This window comes from Apis dorsata, unplaced genomic scaffold (genome assembly GCF_000469605.1).
Source record: "Apis dorsata unplaced genomic scaffold, Apis dorsata 1.3 scaffold_168, whole genome shotgun sequence".
In the NCBI taxonomy this organism is placed as follows: domain Eukaryota; kingdom Metazoa; phylum Arthropoda; class Insecta; order Hymenoptera; family Apidae; genus Apis; species Apis dorsata.
The window spans coordinates 202,135-223,401 of record NW_006263456.1 but is presented as its reverse complement, the minus strand read 5'-3'; the positions used below and the strand labels follow the sequence as shown (position 1 = coordinate 223,401).

The following is a 21,267-nucleotide window of genomic DNA, read 5'->3' as shown; positions in this document are numbered from 1 at the left end:
TTTTTTTTTTTTTTTTTTTTTTTTTTTTTTTTTTCTTTTTTTTTTTTTTTTTCTTTGTACACGTGAATACAAATGGAGCCTAGTCAAAAGTAATATTACGAATTAATATATCATCATTTTTACGTTCTCATCTCTTTCACCAAATCCTCTTCAGCACGTAACGTTTATTTCGTTGTTAATCAAATCGGGAAAGAAAAATATAAAGGAAAAATTAGTGCTGTCTACGTTGATCACCATCATTAATACATTTATTATCATTATTATCGCTATATCCCAATTTACCAACATTATCGTTACCTTTATTATCATAATTATTATTAGAACTATTATTAATATTTGTCGCTATCGCTCTGTTGATAGATTATTAATGTTACATTATGACGTAATTATTATCGCTATGATTATTGGTGGTATCGTTATTGTAAAACTTTATTCTTATCATTATTATTACTTTTATATATTATTATTATTATTATTATTATTATTACTATTATTATTATTATTATTCGCACTTTGTAGGAATGGTGTTTACGATTATTATTATTCGTAAAATATTTGTTTGTTAGACGATCATTGTGACGCTAAGCAAATCATTTTTTTTGATTGCGGTGCAATATATACTTTTGTATAATTTTTACAAAAGCTTCCCGAGCTAAACGAACGAATAGGGATCACTCGATGCAACGTACTTAATCAATATTCATCATGTCAACTATTATTATAACAGAATTTATTTTAATCGATAATAGCAATTTTTTTTCACTATACTCGTATATTTTATTTTAATTCATTTTCTTTTTTTAAATGAATTTTTCAATGTTGTTCAAAAGTGAAATATTGTGAATATATAAATCTTATATATACATATATGTGTGTGAATTTAAAAAGAATGAGTGATCCTATTCGTTTTTTTTTTTCCATCATCAATAATTGCTGTGAATACCATTGCAATTGGTCATTTAACGCTAGATTATATTATATTTTCGTTCTTTACTTTTTTTTTTTTTTTTTTTTTCCGTTTTAAACGTTATAGATATACATGATCTGTAAACGACTATCACGTTTAAAGCATATATATATGTCATCCCTGCAATGTTAACAGATTATAGTACTTTATTTTGCCGTTTTTCTTCCACGTAGAACTTGTTTTGTTTTCAATTTTTTTTTTTTCTGTATTATTGCTATTAATTATTATTATTATTTTTATTTTATATAATTTTAGAATTGTGCGTTTTACCGCGTTCGTTTTCCTTGGTGCTCTTATATGTGCGATTTTTGGAACATGCAATACGCTAGTATGTTGTTGCGAACAGATTCAAAAAACGATCGTTCAAAATTTACACGGTTCTTATCTATAAGAGGATGATTTTTATTAAAATATTAAATAATTTAAATATTTATGGATTTTGCAATTTGAAGAATTTGATGATTTTCAATTTAAATGAAAATTGAATAATTTGAAAAATTTTTAATATAAGAATTGTAAGAATTCGTTTAATTTATAATTTTCTTAAAAAAAAAAAAAAAATAAAATAAAATAAAATAATACGACGAATTCTCTCGTGCCAAAATTATTCTTCAATCGTTGTAAAACAAAATGAACGATCGTCGTTCGATATCTCGATCACGATAGAACCGAGTAGTACGATTTCATTCGAAATCGAATAGAATTTGATCGACCACTCGAAAAAAAAAAAAGAAAAAAAAAAAGAAAGAAAAAAGAAAAAAATATATACCACGGAGAAAACGATCGTGAATGAAATCAAAGAGGTACCAAATTTCACCGCCAAAACCGCGAACAATAGCAAACCCCCTTCTTTCTATCCCCTGCGCACTATAGAAAATCTATACGCGCGTGTATCATGTGTACGTGTGTGTGTGTGTGCGTGTATTGCAAATAATTTATATATATATATATATGTATGTATATATATGTATATAAATATATATATATATATGTATATCTATGCACACGTATATCACATCTGGGCATTACGTGTGTTTCTTTTGTGTATGTGCGTATAGAGAATGTACATGTACAAAATAATCAATGTATATTTTACGTGCGCTATAATCGTTCTTGTTGAACGTGTCATCCGCGTCATTTATCGTTGTGTTTGAAAATGCTCGCGTTTTAAAAGAAAAAATTCGACATATTTTTTTTTTTGTTTTCTGTTCAATTTTTGTTTTTATATCTATATACATATATACATGTATATATATATATGTATATCTATGTATATATATATATATATATATATACACATATTTTTTGTTCTTTCCGTTTTCTTTTTCTTTTGCTGTATCTTTTTATTGTTAGTGCATCATAATATTTTTCCGAGTATCGTTATCAATCGACGAATTAAGGAAAAGAATAAGTTATCGTCGATCTCGAATGCGTTCTTTTTATTTTTTTTTTTTTTTTTCCCTCCCCTCCCCCTCCCCCGTTTATATCCTCTTGTCATATACCGGAGATCAGCATGTGGCGTATGTTGAAAGTAACAATACATTGTATTTATTTTGTTGGTTTAATTTATTCTTTGCTTTCACCGCTATCCGCCATCTTTACCGCCTCCTCCAACTCCCATCTTGTTTTCTTCGATCGATCTCGTCGGTCGATCTTTTTTTTACGAAATATTTATCGGTTTTGAAACCAAAAGCAATTTCGTTGCTGCAATATATATATATTTTTTTTAATACGTGTACTTAGATTTTAGAAAAATTATCAATTCAATTGTCGAGCGATTGGAAGTGGATTTTGCTGAAGTTACACGTGATCGTTGTTGTGTCGTGCGAAAGTCTACGTGTGATTCGAGAAAATATGAATTATTTTAAATAATTTTCGAGAATATTATTATTATTATTATTATTATTTGAAAATTTTGATGGAATTTTATTATTTTTTTAGAATTTTCTCATGCTCAATATTGTAACATAGTATTGTACTTTAATCAATTCTTAATTAACTAAAAGTTAAGAAGAAATTGGATCTAAAAAGAAATTGAGTTGAAGGAAAGTTATTCTTTAATTTTTATGCAATTACAGATGATATTTTTTTATTTAATAAAATTATACATAGATATGGAAAAATAAAGAATTATTTTTATTACAACAAAGATGTAAGGAATAATAATTTAAAAGTTTTTTTATTCGAGTAGACTTTCGAATAGAATTTAGCACTAAGCAACAATATCAGCAATTTTGCATGTAATAAATTGTTTATTTTCAAATTATATTTTTTTTTTTTTTTTTTTTTTTTTTTTAAATATAATGAACGAGATTCGACAACTTCTTCGGCTGAACGCCTTTCCTGCAAAATTTTATATTGATCGTTGTCATTATTCCCTATTTGTATGTAAATGAATGTAAAAATGCAAGTGATTGATTAGGCAAATGCGTAAATTCTATACTAAAATGCGGATCGTTAAGGGAAAGACGGTCCAAATAATGGAGGTAGGAAAATTAAAAAATTTGTTAAATATACAAAATAAGAGAAAATGATCATCGTTCAATTAACTAATCCAGCATGATGTTTTCTTTTTCGATAATATATTTTTGAAATTTAATTCCGTAATTTTAGATTTGTGTACTAATATATTTTACATTATTTAATAACAAATTAATAAAACGTTGAATATTGAGGTGAAGTTGTAAAAAATTAAACATATTTTATAAAAATTAAATAATAATTCAATCAACAATCTATTTAAAAATCATATCACTAAAGATAATTAAAAAATTAATATAATAAAAAATTATCAAACGACAGGATAAATTAATTAAACAATTAATTAAACAAGATAATAAATTTTCTTACAATTCAAACAATTTGTATAAAAAAAAATGCCTCGTTATTATATTTTTTAATAAATATTTTTAATCAAAGTTAAAAAATTAGAAGAAATTAATTGATTAATTTTTATCATCTTAAATTAATAAATATCTATCGTGCTGGAACAGTTAATATAATAAAACGTGAATCGCAAGAGAGAAAATGCGAAAAAAATATGAAACGAAGAAGAAAAGATGATGTGGTTATTTCTCAGCCACCGAGCCACGAATGATTTTTATACATTGTATAAATTTTGTACATAGTCGAGCATAATCCAGCTGTAACTTTGATAACTATCTTCATGAATGTTCATTGTGTTCGGCCTAATTAATTCGCTCTTCGCTAAGACGAGAATGTATATCCGCCCTTTTGAACCCTTTAGTTGAAACTGAAATAGAGAAAGTGAGAGAGAAATTGCTCTAAATAACTCGCATAATTTCAAAATAAATTATCATCGAAAATGCGAAAAACACATAGAAGAAGAAGAAGAAAAAAAAATATATATATATGATATATATAGGTACAGAGAATAAAAAGACTTAAAAAAAAAAAAAAAAAAAAATTAAAATAAGAAATATTTAGGGTAAAAAAAAAAAAAAACCTAAAAAAAAAAAAAAAAAAAAAATGTACAAAGAAATCGAAAGAAAGATGCAATATTTTCGAACAAAGCACGCCAATAGAATGGTTTAAAGGGCCGTTTACGGGATAAAAAAGAGTCGAAGATATACGTTTTTGTCATATCGTTCAAAGGTAGATCATAAAAATGGCGGAATGATCTAACCGTTTGTTAATTCAGGTAACAAGGAAGAAGGAAAGTGTAATCTGTAAAATGAGATTAAAAAAAAAATCTATACGTATGATGTGTCGCGAAAATTTATGATTGTATTTGAATTAATTGATTTAATTAATGTGGTTAATAAGTTAGAAAGTTTAATAAAATATATATTTTGTGGGTATAATAACACATTACTGATTATTGAAAATAGAAAACGATTTGATACGAATATTTTAATGTTGTGAAAATTTACAATGGAAATTTTTGTTTCAAAGAGAAAACTTCATATTTCTAAAAATCAATATAGAATTGTACAGAAATTATAAAAGAATTGGACTTCAGGTATAAATGAAACTAAGATTTTTGGAAAAATAATTTTTTGAATATTAAAATGTTATTTATTAATAAAATATATCAAAATATTATTATATTTATTTTTTATTTGAATAATTTAAAATTATATTAATTTATAAAAGAAAAATATTTAGAAAGTCTAAAAAACTTAAAGATATAAACTTTTTATTATAAATTAATAATCGAACCTTTTCTATCCAATGTTCAATTATCGAGTCAATTACGAAAAAGAATATTATTACTGTAATAAATAAATATAGATCTTTTTATAATACTTACAAATTTTTCATGTAATTTTTGATTAATATTTAAAACAATAAAAACGATGTTTTTATAGTTTAGATTTATAAAAAAAAATTAATAAATTAATAATAAATTAATAATAAAAAAAAAATTAAAAAATCTAAAAATAATCATAATTTATCACAAAATTGTCAAGATATAAAAAAATGTTAAAAAAATTTTTTATTAATTTAAATTATTTATATAAATATACATGCTTTATAAATAATCAAATTGAAAAATAATCTTTGAAAAAAACTTATATTTTCATCAAGAAAAATATTCTATCAACTTTAACTTTTCCAATACATTAATATTTCTTTTAATAAAATATTTATTACATCACATGATTTCTATTAATACCTTCAATTACTTATAATTATAAATATTATACAAAAACTGTATCTAATCAAATCATGAATTTATAAATGATTAAAATTGTTCCAAGATATTTCTCCCATCATTTTCATATCTTTTTTAATATGTATCAGTATTATTATATATATTATCTTACTAATTGTGATTACTATATCCACAAAAAAATTTTGAAAAACTTTACAATGAAACTCTATTATCTGTATTATACACTCTCCTTCTCTTTAATTAAAAATCATCGCAATTGAAAACTTTCGCGACACAAGTGTAAGAGAGCCGTGTGTCAACTTATACTCGACATCACGACTGTATAAAAAAAAAAAAAAAAAAAACCAAAAAGAAAATGGTAAAACGCAAATTGTGATCTTTCTCGTTTGAATGTTATAAATACGCTACAGGTTGTACAGTACGCACACGCACTTAATTCTTACAATCATCGGAGAAAACACGTATGTAGGTACACCGTGTATATAAAGCGTATGTAATTGATAAGGATATTTTTTGTACGTAGCTAAATCTCGAAAATGAAAAAAAACTGCTCTCTACCATATATATATATATGTATGTATATGTATATCTGACTATAATTCGTTCCATACAATGATCTCCATTGTAAGTACCAAAGTAATCGTACATGATCTGTGCTGACAAAGTGGAGAAATTTATTTACAAAATCGATTGTTTTATTTTTTCTTTCTTTTTCTTTTTTTTTTTGGACATCATTTTGAACGTCATCAAAAATTAGAAAAAATTCTTGAATGAAATTTAAAATCATATCGTCTGGACATGTTTATTTTATAATTGAATGAAATTAGAATATTAATCAATTACGTATGAATTTATTTACATGTTCTGAATGAAGTACACATATTTTTTTCTGCCTCTCTCTCTCTCTCTCTCTCTCTCTCTCTCTCTCTTTCTCTCTCTCTCTTATCGTAAGATAGATATTTTTTTAGAAAGATTTTTTAAAAAAGAATAACAAGTTGCTAATCACACCTGTAATTTATGCATTAGTAAGAAATAGTGTGTTAATAATGATTTGATGCTATTAATAAACGAGATTATAGGTGTGATTAAAAATTAATTCATTGCCTTCTATTTGGGAATCATCGAAATTGAATTTTATCTTACATTTCGTGAAAAAAAATTTTAATTTTTTAATAATTTAATGTAAAATAAAAAATAATTAAAGTAAAAATATTTCGAGGATATTTGAAATCAGAAATTGAAGAATTTGAATGCATTGATAAATATAAAAAATTGATATAAAAAAAATTTTAAATAATGAAAAATCAATCAGAATTTTAAAAATTAATTCTAAAAATTATTTCTTAAATAAAAAATTTAATACAAAATGAATTTTAATATATTTATTTACAACCACAATTTAGAATTAATTTTTTTTCATTTGATGAATGTAATAAAATACAATTTTGATAAAAAAAACTTTTTTTATATACATATTATGAAAATTAAATGATATATAATATATATATGATATAATTCATTGACCATTCCAGTCGCTAAATTCGAAAGTTTTAAAATCAATTTTAAAATCAAAAACAACTTTTAAAATCAGTTTTTTGATTCAAACTAATGATTTCTTTTTTTCTCACCGTAAATGAACTGCAAATACATATATATATAATAAATTTTTTTTTTAAATTATGATCTCTGATAAACATTTGAAATATTGAATTATTATGAATTATTAAATTAAAAAGGATATAATAAATAGAAAATCGAGAGAGAGGGAGATAATTTGGATGTACCTAAACACGTGTCCCTTCGCAACTTGCGTATTAAATTGCATAAAGAGAATTTTTCGATGATTTGAAAATACTGAAATCGATATAGAACATAAAAACCCGATTTCTAGGATAATCTACGTCTAACGGATAAGCTACGCGTCACGATGTTTACAATATAGATTTTGTATACCGCGTGCGTGAAAATGTAGAAAACGAGCATGACAGAGAAGACATTGTGCGTGCGAACGCGCGTTACAGAATTTACGTTCGACAGGTTAATAAATCGTATTTTCGAAATAAAATCAATCATTTTTTTTCTTTTATACCCCAAAATCTTCCTTCTTTCTATAATAAATGAATAAAATGTACAGAATACATGCAAATATATACATTTTTTTTAATTAATTTAAATTATAACTTGATAGATTCAACAAATTCAATAATTTATTTAAAATAAAATTTCTATTTTATCAATAATCTTAAATTTATTTCATTTTAATTTTTATGATATAGTATTGAAAAATAAATTGAAAAGAATTTTGAAGAACTAGAAAATAATTAAGAATACTACAGCCAAAAAGAGTAAATACTTTTAATATATTATATAAGTCTTTATGTAATAATAAATATAATTGAAAAAATTCAAAATATAAAAAATTATGAATAATTTTATTTTATAAATCTGAAATATTTAAAGATAATGATTACTATATGAATAAGTTTTAATGAACAAATTTTAATATATAAATGGAAAAATATAAAAATTATTTTTATATATGCATCTAATAAATAAATATATTAGTGCTATCATCTTTGAATATTAAATAATGATCAAAATATACATAAATGTAAAATCATATATGATAAATTTGTTTAGTTATTCACTATCTTATGCATTGCATAATCCTAGATTGTAACATAACCTAACATATCTGATAAAAATAATTACAAATATCATTAGATCATAACCTTGTCTTTATATTTTGTGTTTAATATAATGAATTTAAAATGACTCAAGCTTATGATAACTATTACAGTGAATTTCAGAAAAATGCTGAGTTGCAACAAAATTTAAAATATAAAAAAAAATATCGAAGATTAAAAAGGATTATAAAAGATACAGTATTCGTAAGATTCTTAATATATTTCTTTCTATATTTTTTCCTTTTTTTATAAAAATAAATTATCATTTTAAATAAAAGTAAATGAAAATAAAAGAGGACACATGATAGTAAATTAAATTACTATAAAAATTGTAAAAAACTTTATAATTATAGGAAAATGCAGCATTATGTGATCAGGTTGCACAAATGCAAGAAAATCTTATGCTTGTAAAAGAAGAAAGGTTGTTTCTTTTACGTAAATTATGTCAACAACAAGGAGATATAGATCCTTCTACTATGATAGCTCGATCTCAATCAAACAGTATTAATACTAATACATTTAATCCAGAATGTTCCACACCTAAAAAAACTACAAAAAAAAGAGTGTCAACTGATGGCTCAGGTATTAAAATATTCTAATTTAAGTTATATTTTATTATTTTGAAAATTATAACTTTTTAAAATACTTTAACATTTTTAGAACCAAAAAATAAAGCTAAGCGTTATAATAAAACTGCAAGGAAAGTAGTTCAATTAATACCACTAGATGTCCATGGAAGACCTATATTTCCTATTTCTTTGGGTGATCTCACTGTATACTCGCTTGGAGAAGTAGTATCAGACAGAATTGCTTATCATACAGAAGATCTCATTTATCCAGTAGGTTATTGCAGCACTAGAGTATATGCTAATTTAAGAGATGTAAGAACAAAAAGTTTATATACATGTAAAATATTAGATGGTGGATCAAAACCAAGGTATAATTGCATTAATAATTAGTTATAATTATAATTAATTATAACTATAATATATATATAAAATATTTTGTATTATAGATTTGAAATTGTATCTGATAATGATCTAGATCAACCATTGGTTGGATCTACTCCTGATGAATGTCATTCTAAACTATTAATGGCAATTTCTCCTGCACTTCGTTCAATAACACCAAAAGGAGCTGATTTTTTTGGAATTTCACATCCTACTATACAAAATCTTATTCAAAGCACACCTGGAACTCGTAAATTAGCTATGTACAAACAACAACGTTTCGAAGTATATAATTATTTATATTATTCATTAATATCATAATTTCATTTATAATTAAAATAATAAATTGATAAAATAATAACTTTAACTAACAAATATAGGTAAGCAAAAATCAACCAATAGAAAGAGGAACAAGTCCAGTAATGGAAGAAGAAACAGATCCTGGACTTGGATTTGCTGCTTTGCATAGGCATTATGCATTAGCAAATTCATACAGAATTAAAGAAGAACCATCTGATAATGATCTTTTAACTCTTCAAGAACTTCTCTCGTGATCTTTATATGTCGATAAAAAATTTTTCAAAAAAAGATATTTTGCTTTATGTATTGATACAATACGCACATTTCATTATTATCAAACATTAATCTAAATTATAAAAATATTTACAAAAAATTGAAAAATCTTTAAAACTAGCAATATTCGTTCTAAAAATCACTTTATATTATTTATTAAACTACAATATATAAAGCAATTTATTCTTTATAAATATTTTTCTATTTTATTGAAATAATGTATAAATAAAGTTGCGATAAGTAACATAAAAATTATTTACGAAACAAATACTTTGTAAATATTTTCTTGATATACATATTATAATTTTAACTATACTATATCACTGCAAAATATATTTTAAATAAATTTTACTTAAATGTCAACAATAATATACAATTAATATGCACATGTATCATAAAAATATTTCTCTTCTACTATTTCATGTATATAATTAAATGTTTTAGTTGTAAATATTTTGCAATAAATATTATCACATAGTATTTATGAGTTTTAAAGTTGACTAGTTACAATATCATAGCGATATAAAATAATAAAATATCAAATATAATTATTGAATTGATTACAAAATATATATTGAAATGATATTTGTTTCTATTTTTTTTTTTTGTTCCTTACGTTTACATTTATTTTCTTAGAAGTAGCAATATATAAATTACTAAAATATCTATCATTAATGATAAGTTTATTATATTGTATAAAGTAACATATACTTTGACAAATTTGGATAAAAATTAAAAATTGAATACATAAACATATGTACATATACATATATATATATGTACATATATATGTATATATATATATTAACTTAATTCAAAAATTATTTTTAGTTGTGCAAATTTTTAGGCAACGCTATTTGATTTTTTTTAGTTGTATAATTTATAAAAGATATTAGGAATTTTTTTTATATGCGCAATTATTCTATTAAAGCATATTATTTTTATCATGTTTTAATAGTAATAATAAAAATGTATAAAACTTTAAGTTATTTTAATTTCTTGCAATACAATAAGAAATATCTATAACTAATTTTTCAAATATTACCAAATTTATAAATTTCTTACTGTGTGTATCTTCAATAACTTTTACTTATAGATATAATGCATTTACAAATACTTTTCTTTATTTTAATTCATTTTTGCATATTTATGAATTTATCTATTTTTATAAATACTACTATTAAAACATAAGTTATGTCTTAAATTTCAATTATATTATTATAGAAAATGAAAATTTTCTTTTCAATTTGATTATATAAAAGTTAACACAAGAAAATTAATTAAGCATATACTTCATCAAAATTAATAAAATTTATATGAAAACCTGAAAAGTCGGTTTATTGCTATATATTTAATATTTTAAAGAAGTTTATTATGATCTTTCATGTCACCGTCTATTCGTTGGTCCAATTGTTTTATTGAAAAGAGTATTTGCAATAGCAATTACCGGTGAAAATAATTTTAATGGACAATCACTGAAACAAAAAATAAATATTCATATATAGTTTAATAGAATATATAATTTTCAAAGATACATACCATACTCCAGTCACAGGTACTGCTTCATTTCCACTTACAATAAATAATGGGAACAATATAGAAAAAACACAGCCACTAAAATAATAATAGATTAATTAGTAATATTCCTGCATAGGAAACAATATTTAAAGAAATCAATTACCTTATTACATACGAACTGGGCAGTTGGGTAAGTACTGCTAATGGCAGACCAAAACCCACAAAATATGGCCAATTACTTTCAATAAAACTTAATCGTCTATGTAGCTCCCAACCCATATTGAACCATTTGTATTCAAAAGCATAGAGAGCATATAAAAGGCACATATGTATAAGGGCAAGAATGTCACCTACAAGAGGTAATGGAATCCTGGATACCAACATTCCTTGACCCAAAAATAATGCTTGAACCAATATACTGAAAAGCGTGTCTGCTACGAGCTTGCTCACACTAGATAAAAGTAATGGCCTTCCTTGCCTATACCTATAAGCACTGTCCGCTATGTCCTACATGGTTTACAAATATAGCATGTGATATTAACCCCTTCAATGGTTACTGGCCAAAGCTTCTCGTTCTGAGATCAAATAACTCATACCTGAAACCATAAACTGTTGACTATCCTACTGAGCACAAATAGTGGTAGTACCCATACAGTGCCAAAAGTTAATGACAGAAATGGTTTCATCCAAGACCACACAGTCATACCCATACCCGGTGAATGACCAAATATAATGGTCAATAAGTACTTGAGAAATGGAAGTAAACCACATTCAAAAATTAATATGCTGACCCAAAATACACCACCATTTAAAGCACAACATTGAATTGTTCTTTTTAACACTTTTGATTCTCTGAAAATGCATTATAATATACTCATAAAGATATATATATATATATAAGATATAAAATATTAAAATTTTGATATATAATTTTATTATATAATTTAACTATATACCTTAAATGATTAAAATGCTTTGGAGGATGAGGTATGACTGCTATGTCTTTTCCATGACTTTCTGTTTTATTTAAGGGTGGTTTAGATAATTTTTCATTAATTCGTTTGTCCATATAAAATAAGACAATAGCTCCTCTCAAACTATCCACAAATCCTCGATACATGGCATGTATTATTCCCTAAAAGGAAAAATAATTTCTTTTTAAAATTAATTTTAATTCTACTTTTATTTTATAAAAAATTTATATTATAAAAATATATAATAGAGAATATATTTAATTATAAAATCAAAAAAAAATAATTAAAAAAAAAAATTATAATAAAAATCTATTATTATATCAGATTATTATATATATTAGATATTATTATAGGTTAGGAAAATCATATTTTTGTATTTAAAATGAAATTTAATACTCACTGTCACGTTATCCATATTTCACGATAATAATCACAATAGAATATAATTAATCTATAATCTGAATATGTTGAATAATCTGCCAAAAAAACATTTTCGGAATAACATAATTGTCAATGGCAGTAATACAAAAACACATTAAAAGTGAATATGAGCAAAATATTTATGATATGGAAATAAATAAGTTTAGAAATAAGTTTTTTAATATCTCAAACACGTACATATTGTCATTCAATATTAATAAAAATATCTGATCGAATTAGAAATTTTTCTTTCAAAGCGCAAAAATATGCGCTGCCAAATAAATTAACGAAATTATTATTGCAACGTTTCGTAAAATTAAATTAAAAAATGACTTTACAAATATGTATCAACTGATTGCTTTTCATTGCAGGCAAAGGTTAACATTATGTTAATAGATATAAAGGTCACTAAGCAATGAATCTTTGATCTTTAATAAATCCACTAATAATTCAAACATATAAAAATATAAAGCATTTGAAGAATTGAAATAAATTTATTTATATTTATATATAAAAATTAATAATTATTTGTAATTGTATAATTATTTTTAAACAATACAATTTTAAAACATACACATGTATATACTATACATATATAGAAGTTCTTTACTTAATTCACACATATAATTTGTAAGAAGATAGATATAATACTGGCAGAAAATAGATGAAGCCAAGTTTTGCTCAACCTGAAATTTATATAATTTATTTACAAGCATTATTATTATTCTTATTAAAAAAGATATTTATCTTTAATAATTTTTGTTTATTATTATAAGTAAAATAATATTATAAAACGTACATATACATTTTATATTATATCGTTTTATATCGAATATAATAAATAAAACTAAATTTAATTAAATTTAAAAAATAATTATAAAAATATAAATATATTTACATAATTTATAAATATGATATTATTATTTACATATTTATATAAAAATATTTGATTCTTGATTTTTATAATTAAATAAATTTAAATAATTTTAATTTTATTTTATATATGATGTGAAGTTTATGTTAACTTTTTGCACAAGAAAGATAACAAATAAAAATATGCCGATCATTATATATAATTATAGTTAATTAATACAAATAAAAAAAAATAAAATGTTAAATATATTGGAACTTGAATTAAATGATCACTGCTACTACTTATAATTGATGTCAATCATTCTTTCATATTAATTATTATTATTGATTATTACTATTGATTAACAATAATTTGTATTTTAAAAGATATAACATATATAATAAAATATGAAAATTCGTTCAAAAAGTGGAATTTGTAAATCGCGCGATAATTTTGGAGTAACCTATTTAACTCAAAGTATGACTTAACCTCTAACTGCATTAATTTATTTATTTATTTACAATTTATCTATTAAATCAAATATTACTATAACATTAACTATTTTAATTAAACAAATATTTATGTTATTTTTATTTCATATTTATATTTAAATTAATTATATTATTGTATTAAATATGTTGTATTTATTTTTTTTATATATTTATCATAAAAGAATTAATTAATTAATTTTTTTCATTATTTCGTCCAAGCAAATTCTATGATAAGATTACGTGGTGGCAGAGATCATATTTGGATGCCTTTACATATGGTAAATTTTTCATTTAAAAAATTTTTCATTTTTTTAATTTGTCATTGTAAAAGAAAAATTAAATTCTGATTTATTAATTTCTTTGTTTCATACGATAAATTATAATTTAAAGGATTCAAGTACAACGAATGTAGCTTCTTTCAATGGAAAATTTCCAAAAAAAGTGTTTTATCCACTAAAAGATGTTCTTTTTCAAGAGAAGGTTTCAAATAAAATAAGTTTATTTTTAAATCTATATACAAATATTTTGCATTCATTTATTATTTCAGATTTTATTGAAAATTTACAGGAAAAAAGAAAATTAGAAAATAATAAAGTAAGCTTAATAATAAAATATACTATGTATATTATATTTATATTTATATAATATATTTTTTAACAATATATTTTTTAAATAATATTGAATATTATTTAAATCATTTAATTATTAAATCTATTTCTTTGAAATAACAGCATGATTCATATAAACCAATGGAAGTTAATAATAATAAAAAAAAAATAAAATATCTACCAATAAAATTTCAAAAATTAATGTTTTCAAGAAATAATGCAAAATCAAATTGTTATTTTATACGTAAGTTTTAATTTTATAATATATCAATTAATAATTTTAGACAATTATTAATTGTTTTTTAGTCATATGTTTAACATATGTTTAAAAGGATAAAATAGGATTTATCACAAATCCTTTTTGCTATAGAAAATATTGAAAAAAAAACTGATTCATCAAAGATATTAAATGTGAAAAGAAATACTAATTTTGAAGTAAGCATTTTTATTTTTATTTAAAAATAAATAAATATTATATATTACTATATATAAAGAATATTATTATTATATACTTTATTATTGTATTAAGAAATAATAATTATAAAAAATGTTATCATATTGAAATAATATTATTTATTATTATCGCACAGTAGAAAGTACTTGATGATTCAAAGGAGAAAACATTTCAATCAAATATCAAAAATATTTTGCCAGAAAAAAACAATATATTTGATAAAAAAAAATTTGAGAATATAAGTAGAGTTAGCATTCTTCTTTTGTATCTTCATTTCTTGCTTTGTTATTATCTTTCTTTTTCAAAGACAAGTCAATTTATTGAACTTTTTGAAATGTGTCCAGTTAAAGATAATGAAAATTAAATATATATTAAATGTATTTATAATTAAAAATAAAATGTTGAAAATTGTTAAAATATTGTTTCTTAAAATTTATAAAATATCTTTATCTTTGGAAGAGGAAGTTTACATAAAACTGAAGAGTTATATAATAATCATGCTAATATTTTTATTTAGTTTGAAAGATAAAATCACTTACTGTTGCAATATTAAACAAATAATAAGTAATCATACATATATTTAGTAATGTTAAAAATGTTGTAAATATCAAAATAAATGTAATAATAATCCTCAGTGACATTAGACATCAATTATATTACTTTTATTCAGCTTCTACTGTTACCTCCAATGTCACAGTAGCAAATTCAGTGTCACTTTCCTTCATTTCGCATACAGTTTTGTAATTTCCAGGATTCATACTGTTGAACATCGAGCTTATATCGCAATCTGAAGCATTTTGTTCACCCTATTCGATAATTCATTATTTTAATAATAATGTATTAATATTAATGAAAGAAAATTCAAATATAATAACAATATATATCAATATTAATTATTTTTGATCGAAAATAATATATTGTTAATAGGGACTAATAGGATTAATTATAATTAATTAATTAACAATAATAGTAATAATAATTTACCGAAAGAATTATCTATTTTCTTTTTCTATGTGTTTTAATATTTCGATTAAAAAAAAAAAGAAATATTTTATATTGTATATGTTTTATTACCGGTGCAGCAGAACATCCATCATCTTCATCTATATATTCAACTGATGCGCAAAAATTAGCATTTTCCAAATCCTTGAACGGTTTTTCTGACTGCTTTGTCATTTGGCTTACCAATTGATCATCTTGATATATTTTGATATCCACCTGAAAAAAGCAGAAAAATATTATTTTATTCTAGTTCAATCAATAAATTCTGTAAAAAGATTAAAAAATATCTAATTTTTTATGCAAAATTATTTATTTTTGGCATGTTGAAATATTTGAAAATAATATTTTAAAATATATTTAGATAGTATTTAAATAATGTATTTAATTAAGATTAAAATGTACTTCTAATATACTCGGACAATCCTTTTTTATCTTAGGTGTTGTATTAATGAGATTATTTGAAATACTAGCATCCCAAGATTGGAGTACATCTTCATTTGAGATATCGATTTTAATGCTATTTATTGTAACTTTGTTCTCTGCCTAAAAAATAAAAAATGATAATTGAATTAAAACATTGTATTTTTAACACTATTTGTTTATTATATTAAAATTTTTTTATATATTGAATTTTTATAATTAAAAAATTTAAAAAATAAAAATTTTTGAAATTATTTTTAATAATTGTCATTATAACTTTATGCAAAATATGTTTCAAGTAAATTTATAACAAAGATCTATTTTTATGATCTACTTTTAAAAGATATATTTTTTAAATGAAATTATTTTAAATATTATTTTATTTTATAATTGCATAAAATTTTACTTAAATAAGAAAAAAGAATTAAAAATAATTAAAATCAATTAATAAATATAACTTTAAAGTTGATAAGAAATATATACGATTTTTTTTATATAATATAATAAATATATGCAATAGTTTCAAAGAGAAATAAAATAGTTGCAAAAGTGTATAATACTCTATATATAAGTCACCCTATCTATCTTACCTTAACGTTCAGTATATATGAAGATGAAATGATACATAAAACAAATATTAATAATAGTTTTTCAATTGGTGACTTCATGATTGTAACAGAAAACATTAAACAATTGTTATAAAAACAACTTTGCTCTTCAACTGATGTACGGATCATATTTAAAGCTATAAAAGACTTCCTGTATACTACAATATGCTTCCTGTATATCATCATTATAATTAGTTGTTTTGAAATAATAATCAATTAACAATCCTATCCTTTTGTTATTATAACTAAAATGAAATAAGATATGATTGCGTAACATTTAATCATTTATCGAGCACAAAATTGTGGGAAATAAAATTCAATGTGCAAGAAAAATTGTCTATAATATAGGAAAATGAGAAATATAAACAAGATATCATCTATTTTCGTGCTTGTTATTTAACCAGATTATCAAAAGCAATCTCTAGAAAATTACATAATAAATTAGTATGTTAGTATTTCATTTTTTCTAATTTAAGATTAAGTAACAATAAAATAGATATATTATTATATGACAGAATTCAACAATTACAAGTTTTAATTACATCATATGACCAGAAATATATAGTAATTTAAATTAAAATATAATTTATAATATTATAAATAATATATAAAATATGTGAATTTATTTTATTCTTTTTTTTTCGTGTTTTTTTTCTTTATAATCTTTTACAAAAAAATAAGTTGATATTAAAAGATAACAATAAAACATTTATTTACTTTGTTTAATAAATATATTAAATACAAATTGTTTTGCATTTTTTCTCTATTAATATATTGTATATAATAATTTATGTTAATGAATTAAAAATAGAATAAAGATAAAGAAATTTATTATAGAATAAATATTTTTGCTTAATACAAATATTACAAATATAAAGAAGTAAAGTAATAAAAAACATTATTACATAAAATTGAAAATATTTTGAAATTATGGATTTCCCGCATTTGAAATTGAAACCTCGACAAAATCGACTAGTATCGAATATCATCGATCGGCCAGTATTCGATACGGAGTCTAATTTGTATGTATGCCGCACATGGTTTATTGTGGCGCAAATGTATATAAGTTTCCCGAATTAGTAGTGTCTTTAAAGATAATACTGTTATGTTATAAAACCAATAAGAAATGTTGCATGTTTTAGCAGTGCAACAACTTTATAGTGATTTGCTTATAGAAAAGTGGGCATAATCAATTGTAGATGCCGGTTTGTGCGATAAGATTGTTTTGTGTTTCTTGAAACGGGGGTGTGACAGTTTGTGCATTCTTAGAATATGGTATATTTTTTTTTCTTTCAAAATGAAACTGAATGTTATATAAGTTTTACCTTCTGATCGTTCGATGAACCCCAACGAATTACCACCACGCTAAATTTCAAAGAGCGTACATTGTACTTGAGAGTGTTTATTTTCCTTTACATGTGTCAACAATTCGGATTCAATCGAAAGTGTATAACATTGAATTTAATTACACAACTTATACGTTTTTTAAAAATTTGTGCCATATCTTGACGTGATGCGTTATTAAACGACATAAAAATACCAAAGTTACGAAAGCTATTTATAGGTTATAAAATTATATGTGTGCTGTTGTCAATAGCGGCAACGGCGAATCATCAAGTAATATTTAATGCAAACCCCATGCATTGGCTTCAAGCAACAAATATACGCGAAGAAATGCCTTTAAGCCAATTAAATCAAAGTAATTTCGTTAGTACGAACGAAAGTGTAAATCCTGGCACTGAAATAGCATCAACTTGTTATACTCCTCCACCTTCATACCATAATATTAATTTACCTCTGGGACACCCATCTACTTTGAGTAATGATTGTGGTGCACCTCCTTCTTATGAAGAAGCCATAGATCCAAATGGTAAATAATATTTTTAATAAAAAAAATCTTAATTTTATTAGAAATTATCAACTCATTAATCAAATGAAAATATTAGCTATATATAATATTATTGTTCTTTTCTGTTTAGCTCCTCCTCCATCCTATGATTCATTATTTGGTCGTATGAGGGAAGCACATAAAGTTTCAAAAGGAGTATTTGATTTTTTGAAAAATATTATCGTCTTACTTTTAGGCACTAGTAAGTAAAAACATAAATTAATGCTTTATTTAAATATAAAGAATTATTAATTTAATATTTTGGTAATTTCAGTTGGATGTACTATTATCTTAGGAGTAACAATAGTAGTTCCAATATGTATGATGGTCATTGGAGGACTTTATCTTTATGATTGTCCACAAGGAGAATATATTCCTGTTTATTTATTAGTAGGTGGTGGTTTTGGTGTTTTTAAACAGTTATTACATTTATCTGCAAGAGTACGGCAACGTCAAGAAGAAAGAGATGAAGAAAGAATACGACAATCTCCAACACAAACATTAATTAATTGTTTTATGCTTGGCTGGTTTATTATAGGTCAGTAATATAAAAACTTACATTTATATTAAATGTTTATAATTCTTAAAAATTTATAATTCTTATTTTTATATTTTTTATCTTTGTCTACAGGCTCAATGTGGGTATATAAGGAATATGAGCCAAATTATGATCCAGCTCTTGGCAAATATTGTAACAAAACATTATATTTATTTGCCTTTTGGTTAATTACGGCTGTTTACATATTTCTGGGAGTGATAACTGCCGGTTTTTGCAGCATTTCGGTAGCAAGCATCGCATTTCAAAGACCACCTCCTGATCTAATGTAAAGTAACATGATCTCACTTTAAAGAAAAAAATAGTCGTTCAAAAATTATTATTTTGGGAACAAAACGACAAATTTTGCGAAATGAAGAACAAAAATTTTTTGTGGATATAAAAATCACATCATAACAGGGCACAAAATTTCGTCCACGCTTTACGTACCTGAGATGCTTAAAACAACAATCTACAAACGGATCGTTTGCACATCTAAATGCACATAAAATGCGCTCGAATATCAAAATTTTATTTTGTAATCATTCATGATAACATTTCTTAATTTTTCGTAGCGTACTTGATTCAATATCTCAATTAAGGCGACTTTTGCTATGACTGATGTCAAACGGACATAGCAAAATTGATTGATTTCTTAAAATTGGTATACACGTGGAGGGAAGGAAAAAAAAAAAAAAAAAAGAAAGAAAAAATAGTTGATGCTTTAACCAATTCAGGGCTGTGGATATTTCGCAATAATCGCGAATTCTTTTGATATTGTGCCAAGAAATCGCAAAGCTGTAGAGCGAAGTATTTTGCTATCAACATCGATCACCCATATCGATATTTAATTCGTATGAATATTCTTAACTTGAGTAGAATCTCAGGACGTGTCATAAAAAAGAAAAAAAAATATTCTAACACGAAAGTGTCGTCGAACACTGTGATAACATATAAGAGAAATTTTACCGTCGTCAACGCGCTAAAACATGATACATACTACTTTATGGCGTTTAATTAAACGGCAGCTGTTTAACAGTTCTTCTACAAGTGAAGATAGTCATATTCACTTGTATAAATAGCTTATTGTTAAAAGACTGCGATACTTCGCAAAACACGTTTTTTATTCCTTTGCCCTCTCCTCCGTCCTTTTAAAACCTTTCGACCTCCATTGAGCCTTTATGTCAATGTAGTCGAATAACCGTTTTATAAAGACTCGTTTGAAAATTAAGGGGTAAACTATATATAAATATATATATAAATATACATATGTATATTAAACTCACGCTCCTTTTAGTATTTCGAAACATTTGAATGCCAGTATTTATTAGTATCGTTAGAAGAAAACAATTTTTAAGAAATCGTCGTATTTGATTGGTATTTAGGTTAATGTAGTGAGGATGGAGAACTTTCGATTGAAAAACAAAATGTATTTCTCGACGTTTTATTAATGTAAAAAAAAAAAAAAAAAAAAAGTTTCTTCCACTTTAATATAACTTCTTTATCTGTATTTTTCAAGACAACGTTTTCGTCTTCCTATTTAAGTCCGGTTCAATCAAGATATTGTAAATATACTTCGAAATCATATCTCTTTCTCTCTTTCTATATATATATATATATAGTTATCTGTTTACGTGTTACTATTGACGAACGTACTTTTGAAATATACACGCTTGTATG

The 21,267-nt window shown here is 23.3% G+C and overlaps 4 protein-coding genes and 1 long non-coding RNA gene across 5 annotated transcripts in view; 3 read left to right on the top strand and 2 right to left on the bottom strand.

The window, feature by feature from the left end:
- The first annotated feature begins 8,279 nt into the window (after positions 1-8,279).
- LOC102674297 (transforming growth factor beta regulator 1) lies at positions 8,280-10,179 on the top strand. Its single transcript, XM_006613995.2, has 5 exons — positions 8,280-8,497; positions 8,647-8,875; positions 8,954-9,230; positions 9,309-9,528; positions 9,624-10,179. Exons 1-5 carry the CDS (start codon positions 8,378-8,380, stop codon positions 9,795-9,797), a joined length of 1,020 nt encoding a protein of 339 aa, XP_006614058.1. The 5' UTR covers positions 8,280-8,377; the 3' UTR covers positions 9,798-10,179.
- Positions 10,180-10,881: 702 nt separating this feature from the next.
- Positions 10,882-13,175, bottom strand: LOC102674436 (etoposide-induced protein 2.4). Its single transcript, XM_031509651.1, has 7 exons — positions 12,927-13,175; positions 12,709-12,784; positions 12,291-12,469; positions 11,931-12,186; positions 11,498-11,841; positions 11,356-11,430; positions 10,882-11,291 (listed from the first exon to the last, which is right to left on the bottom strand). Exons 2-7 carry the CDS (start codon positions 12,721-12,723, stop codon positions 11,204-11,206), a joined length of 957 nt encoding a protein of 318 aa, XP_031365511.1. The 5' UTR covers positions 12,724-12,784; positions 12,927-13,175; the 3' UTR covers positions 10,882-11,203.
- Positions 13,176-14,180: 1,005 nt separating this feature from the next.
- On the top strand, positions 14,181-14,553 carry LOC116185381. Its single transcript, XR_004150222.1, has 2 exons — positions 14,181-14,350; positions 14,463-14,553. It is a non-coding gene; the product is annotated as an uncharacterized LOC116185381 (long non-coding RNA).
- Positions 14,554-15,620: 1,067 nt separating this feature from the next.
- On the bottom strand, positions 15,621-17,362 carry LOC102674567. Its single transcript, XM_006613997.2, has 4 exons — positions 17,147-17,362; positions 16,539-16,679; positions 16,209-16,352; positions 15,621-15,940 (listed from the first exon to the last, which is right to left on the bottom strand). The coding sequence occupies exons 1-4, from the start codon at positions 17,348-17,350 to the stop codon at positions 15,797-15,799; spliced, it is 633 nt and encodes a 210-aa protein (XP_006614060.1). The 5' UTR covers positions 17,351-17,362; the 3' UTR covers positions 15,621-15,796.
- Positions 17,363-18,162: 800 nt separating this feature from the next.
- Positions 18,163-21,267, top strand: part of LOC102674687 — a 3,300-nt gene continuing 195 nt past the window's right edge. Inside the window, exons 1-4 of the mRNA XM_006613998.2 lie at positions 18,163-19,034; positions 19,144-19,254; positions 19,327-19,590; positions 19,684-21,267. The exon at positions 19,684-21,267 is cut by the window's right edge and continues 195 nt beyond it. Coding sequence (XP_006614061.1) covers positions 18,803-19,034; positions 19,144-19,254; positions 19,327-19,590; positions 19,684-19,880 — 804 coding nt within the window. The 5' untranslated portion in view covers positions 18,163-18,802 and the 3' untranslated portion in view covers positions 19,881-21,267. The remainder of the gene's footprint in view (positions 19,035-19,143; positions 19,255-19,326; positions 19,591-19,683) is intronic.

What these genes read in the sequence shown, in the direction of transcription:
- LOC102674297 (XM_006613995.2), top strand. Translation starts at nt 8,378, where the DNA reads ATGACTCAAGCTTATGATAACTATTACAGTGAATTTCAGAAAAATGCT. An exon ending in AGTGTCAACTGATGGCTCAG is followed by an intron (nt 8,876 to 8,953) that starts GTATTAAAATAT and finishes TAACATTTTTAG; the next exon opens with AACCAAAAAATAAAGCTAAG. An exon ending in ACAAACAACAACGTTTCGAA is followed by an intron (nt 9,529 to 9,623) that starts GTATATAATTAT and finishes TAACAAATATAG; the next exon opens with GTAAGCAAAAATCAACCAAT.
- LOC102674436 (XM_031509651.1), bottom strand. An exon ending in AAGCATTTTAATCATTTAAG is followed by an intron (nt 12,187 to 12,290) that starts GTATATAGTTAA and finishes ATGCATTTTCAG; the next exon opens with AGAATCAAAAGTGTTAAAAA. An exon ending in GTACCTGTGACTGGAGTATG is followed by an intron (nt 11,292 to 11,355) that starts GTATGTATCTTT and finishes TTTTTGTTTCAG; the next exon opens with TGATTGTCCATTAAAATTAT.
- LOC102674567 (XM_006613997.2), bottom strand. Translation starts at nt 17,350, where the DNA reads ATGATGATATACAGGAAGCATATTGTAGTATACAGGAAGTCTTTTATA. An exon ending in ATTGTCCGAGTATATTAGAA is followed by an intron (nt 16,353 to 16,538) that starts GTACATTTTAAT and finishes TGCTTTTTTCAG; the next exon opens with GTGGATATCAAAATATATCA. An exon ending in ATGGATGTTCTGCTGCACCG is followed by an intron (nt 15,941 to 16,208) that starts GTAATAAAACAT and finishes ATTATCGAATAG; the next exon opens with GGTGAACAAAATGCTTCAGA.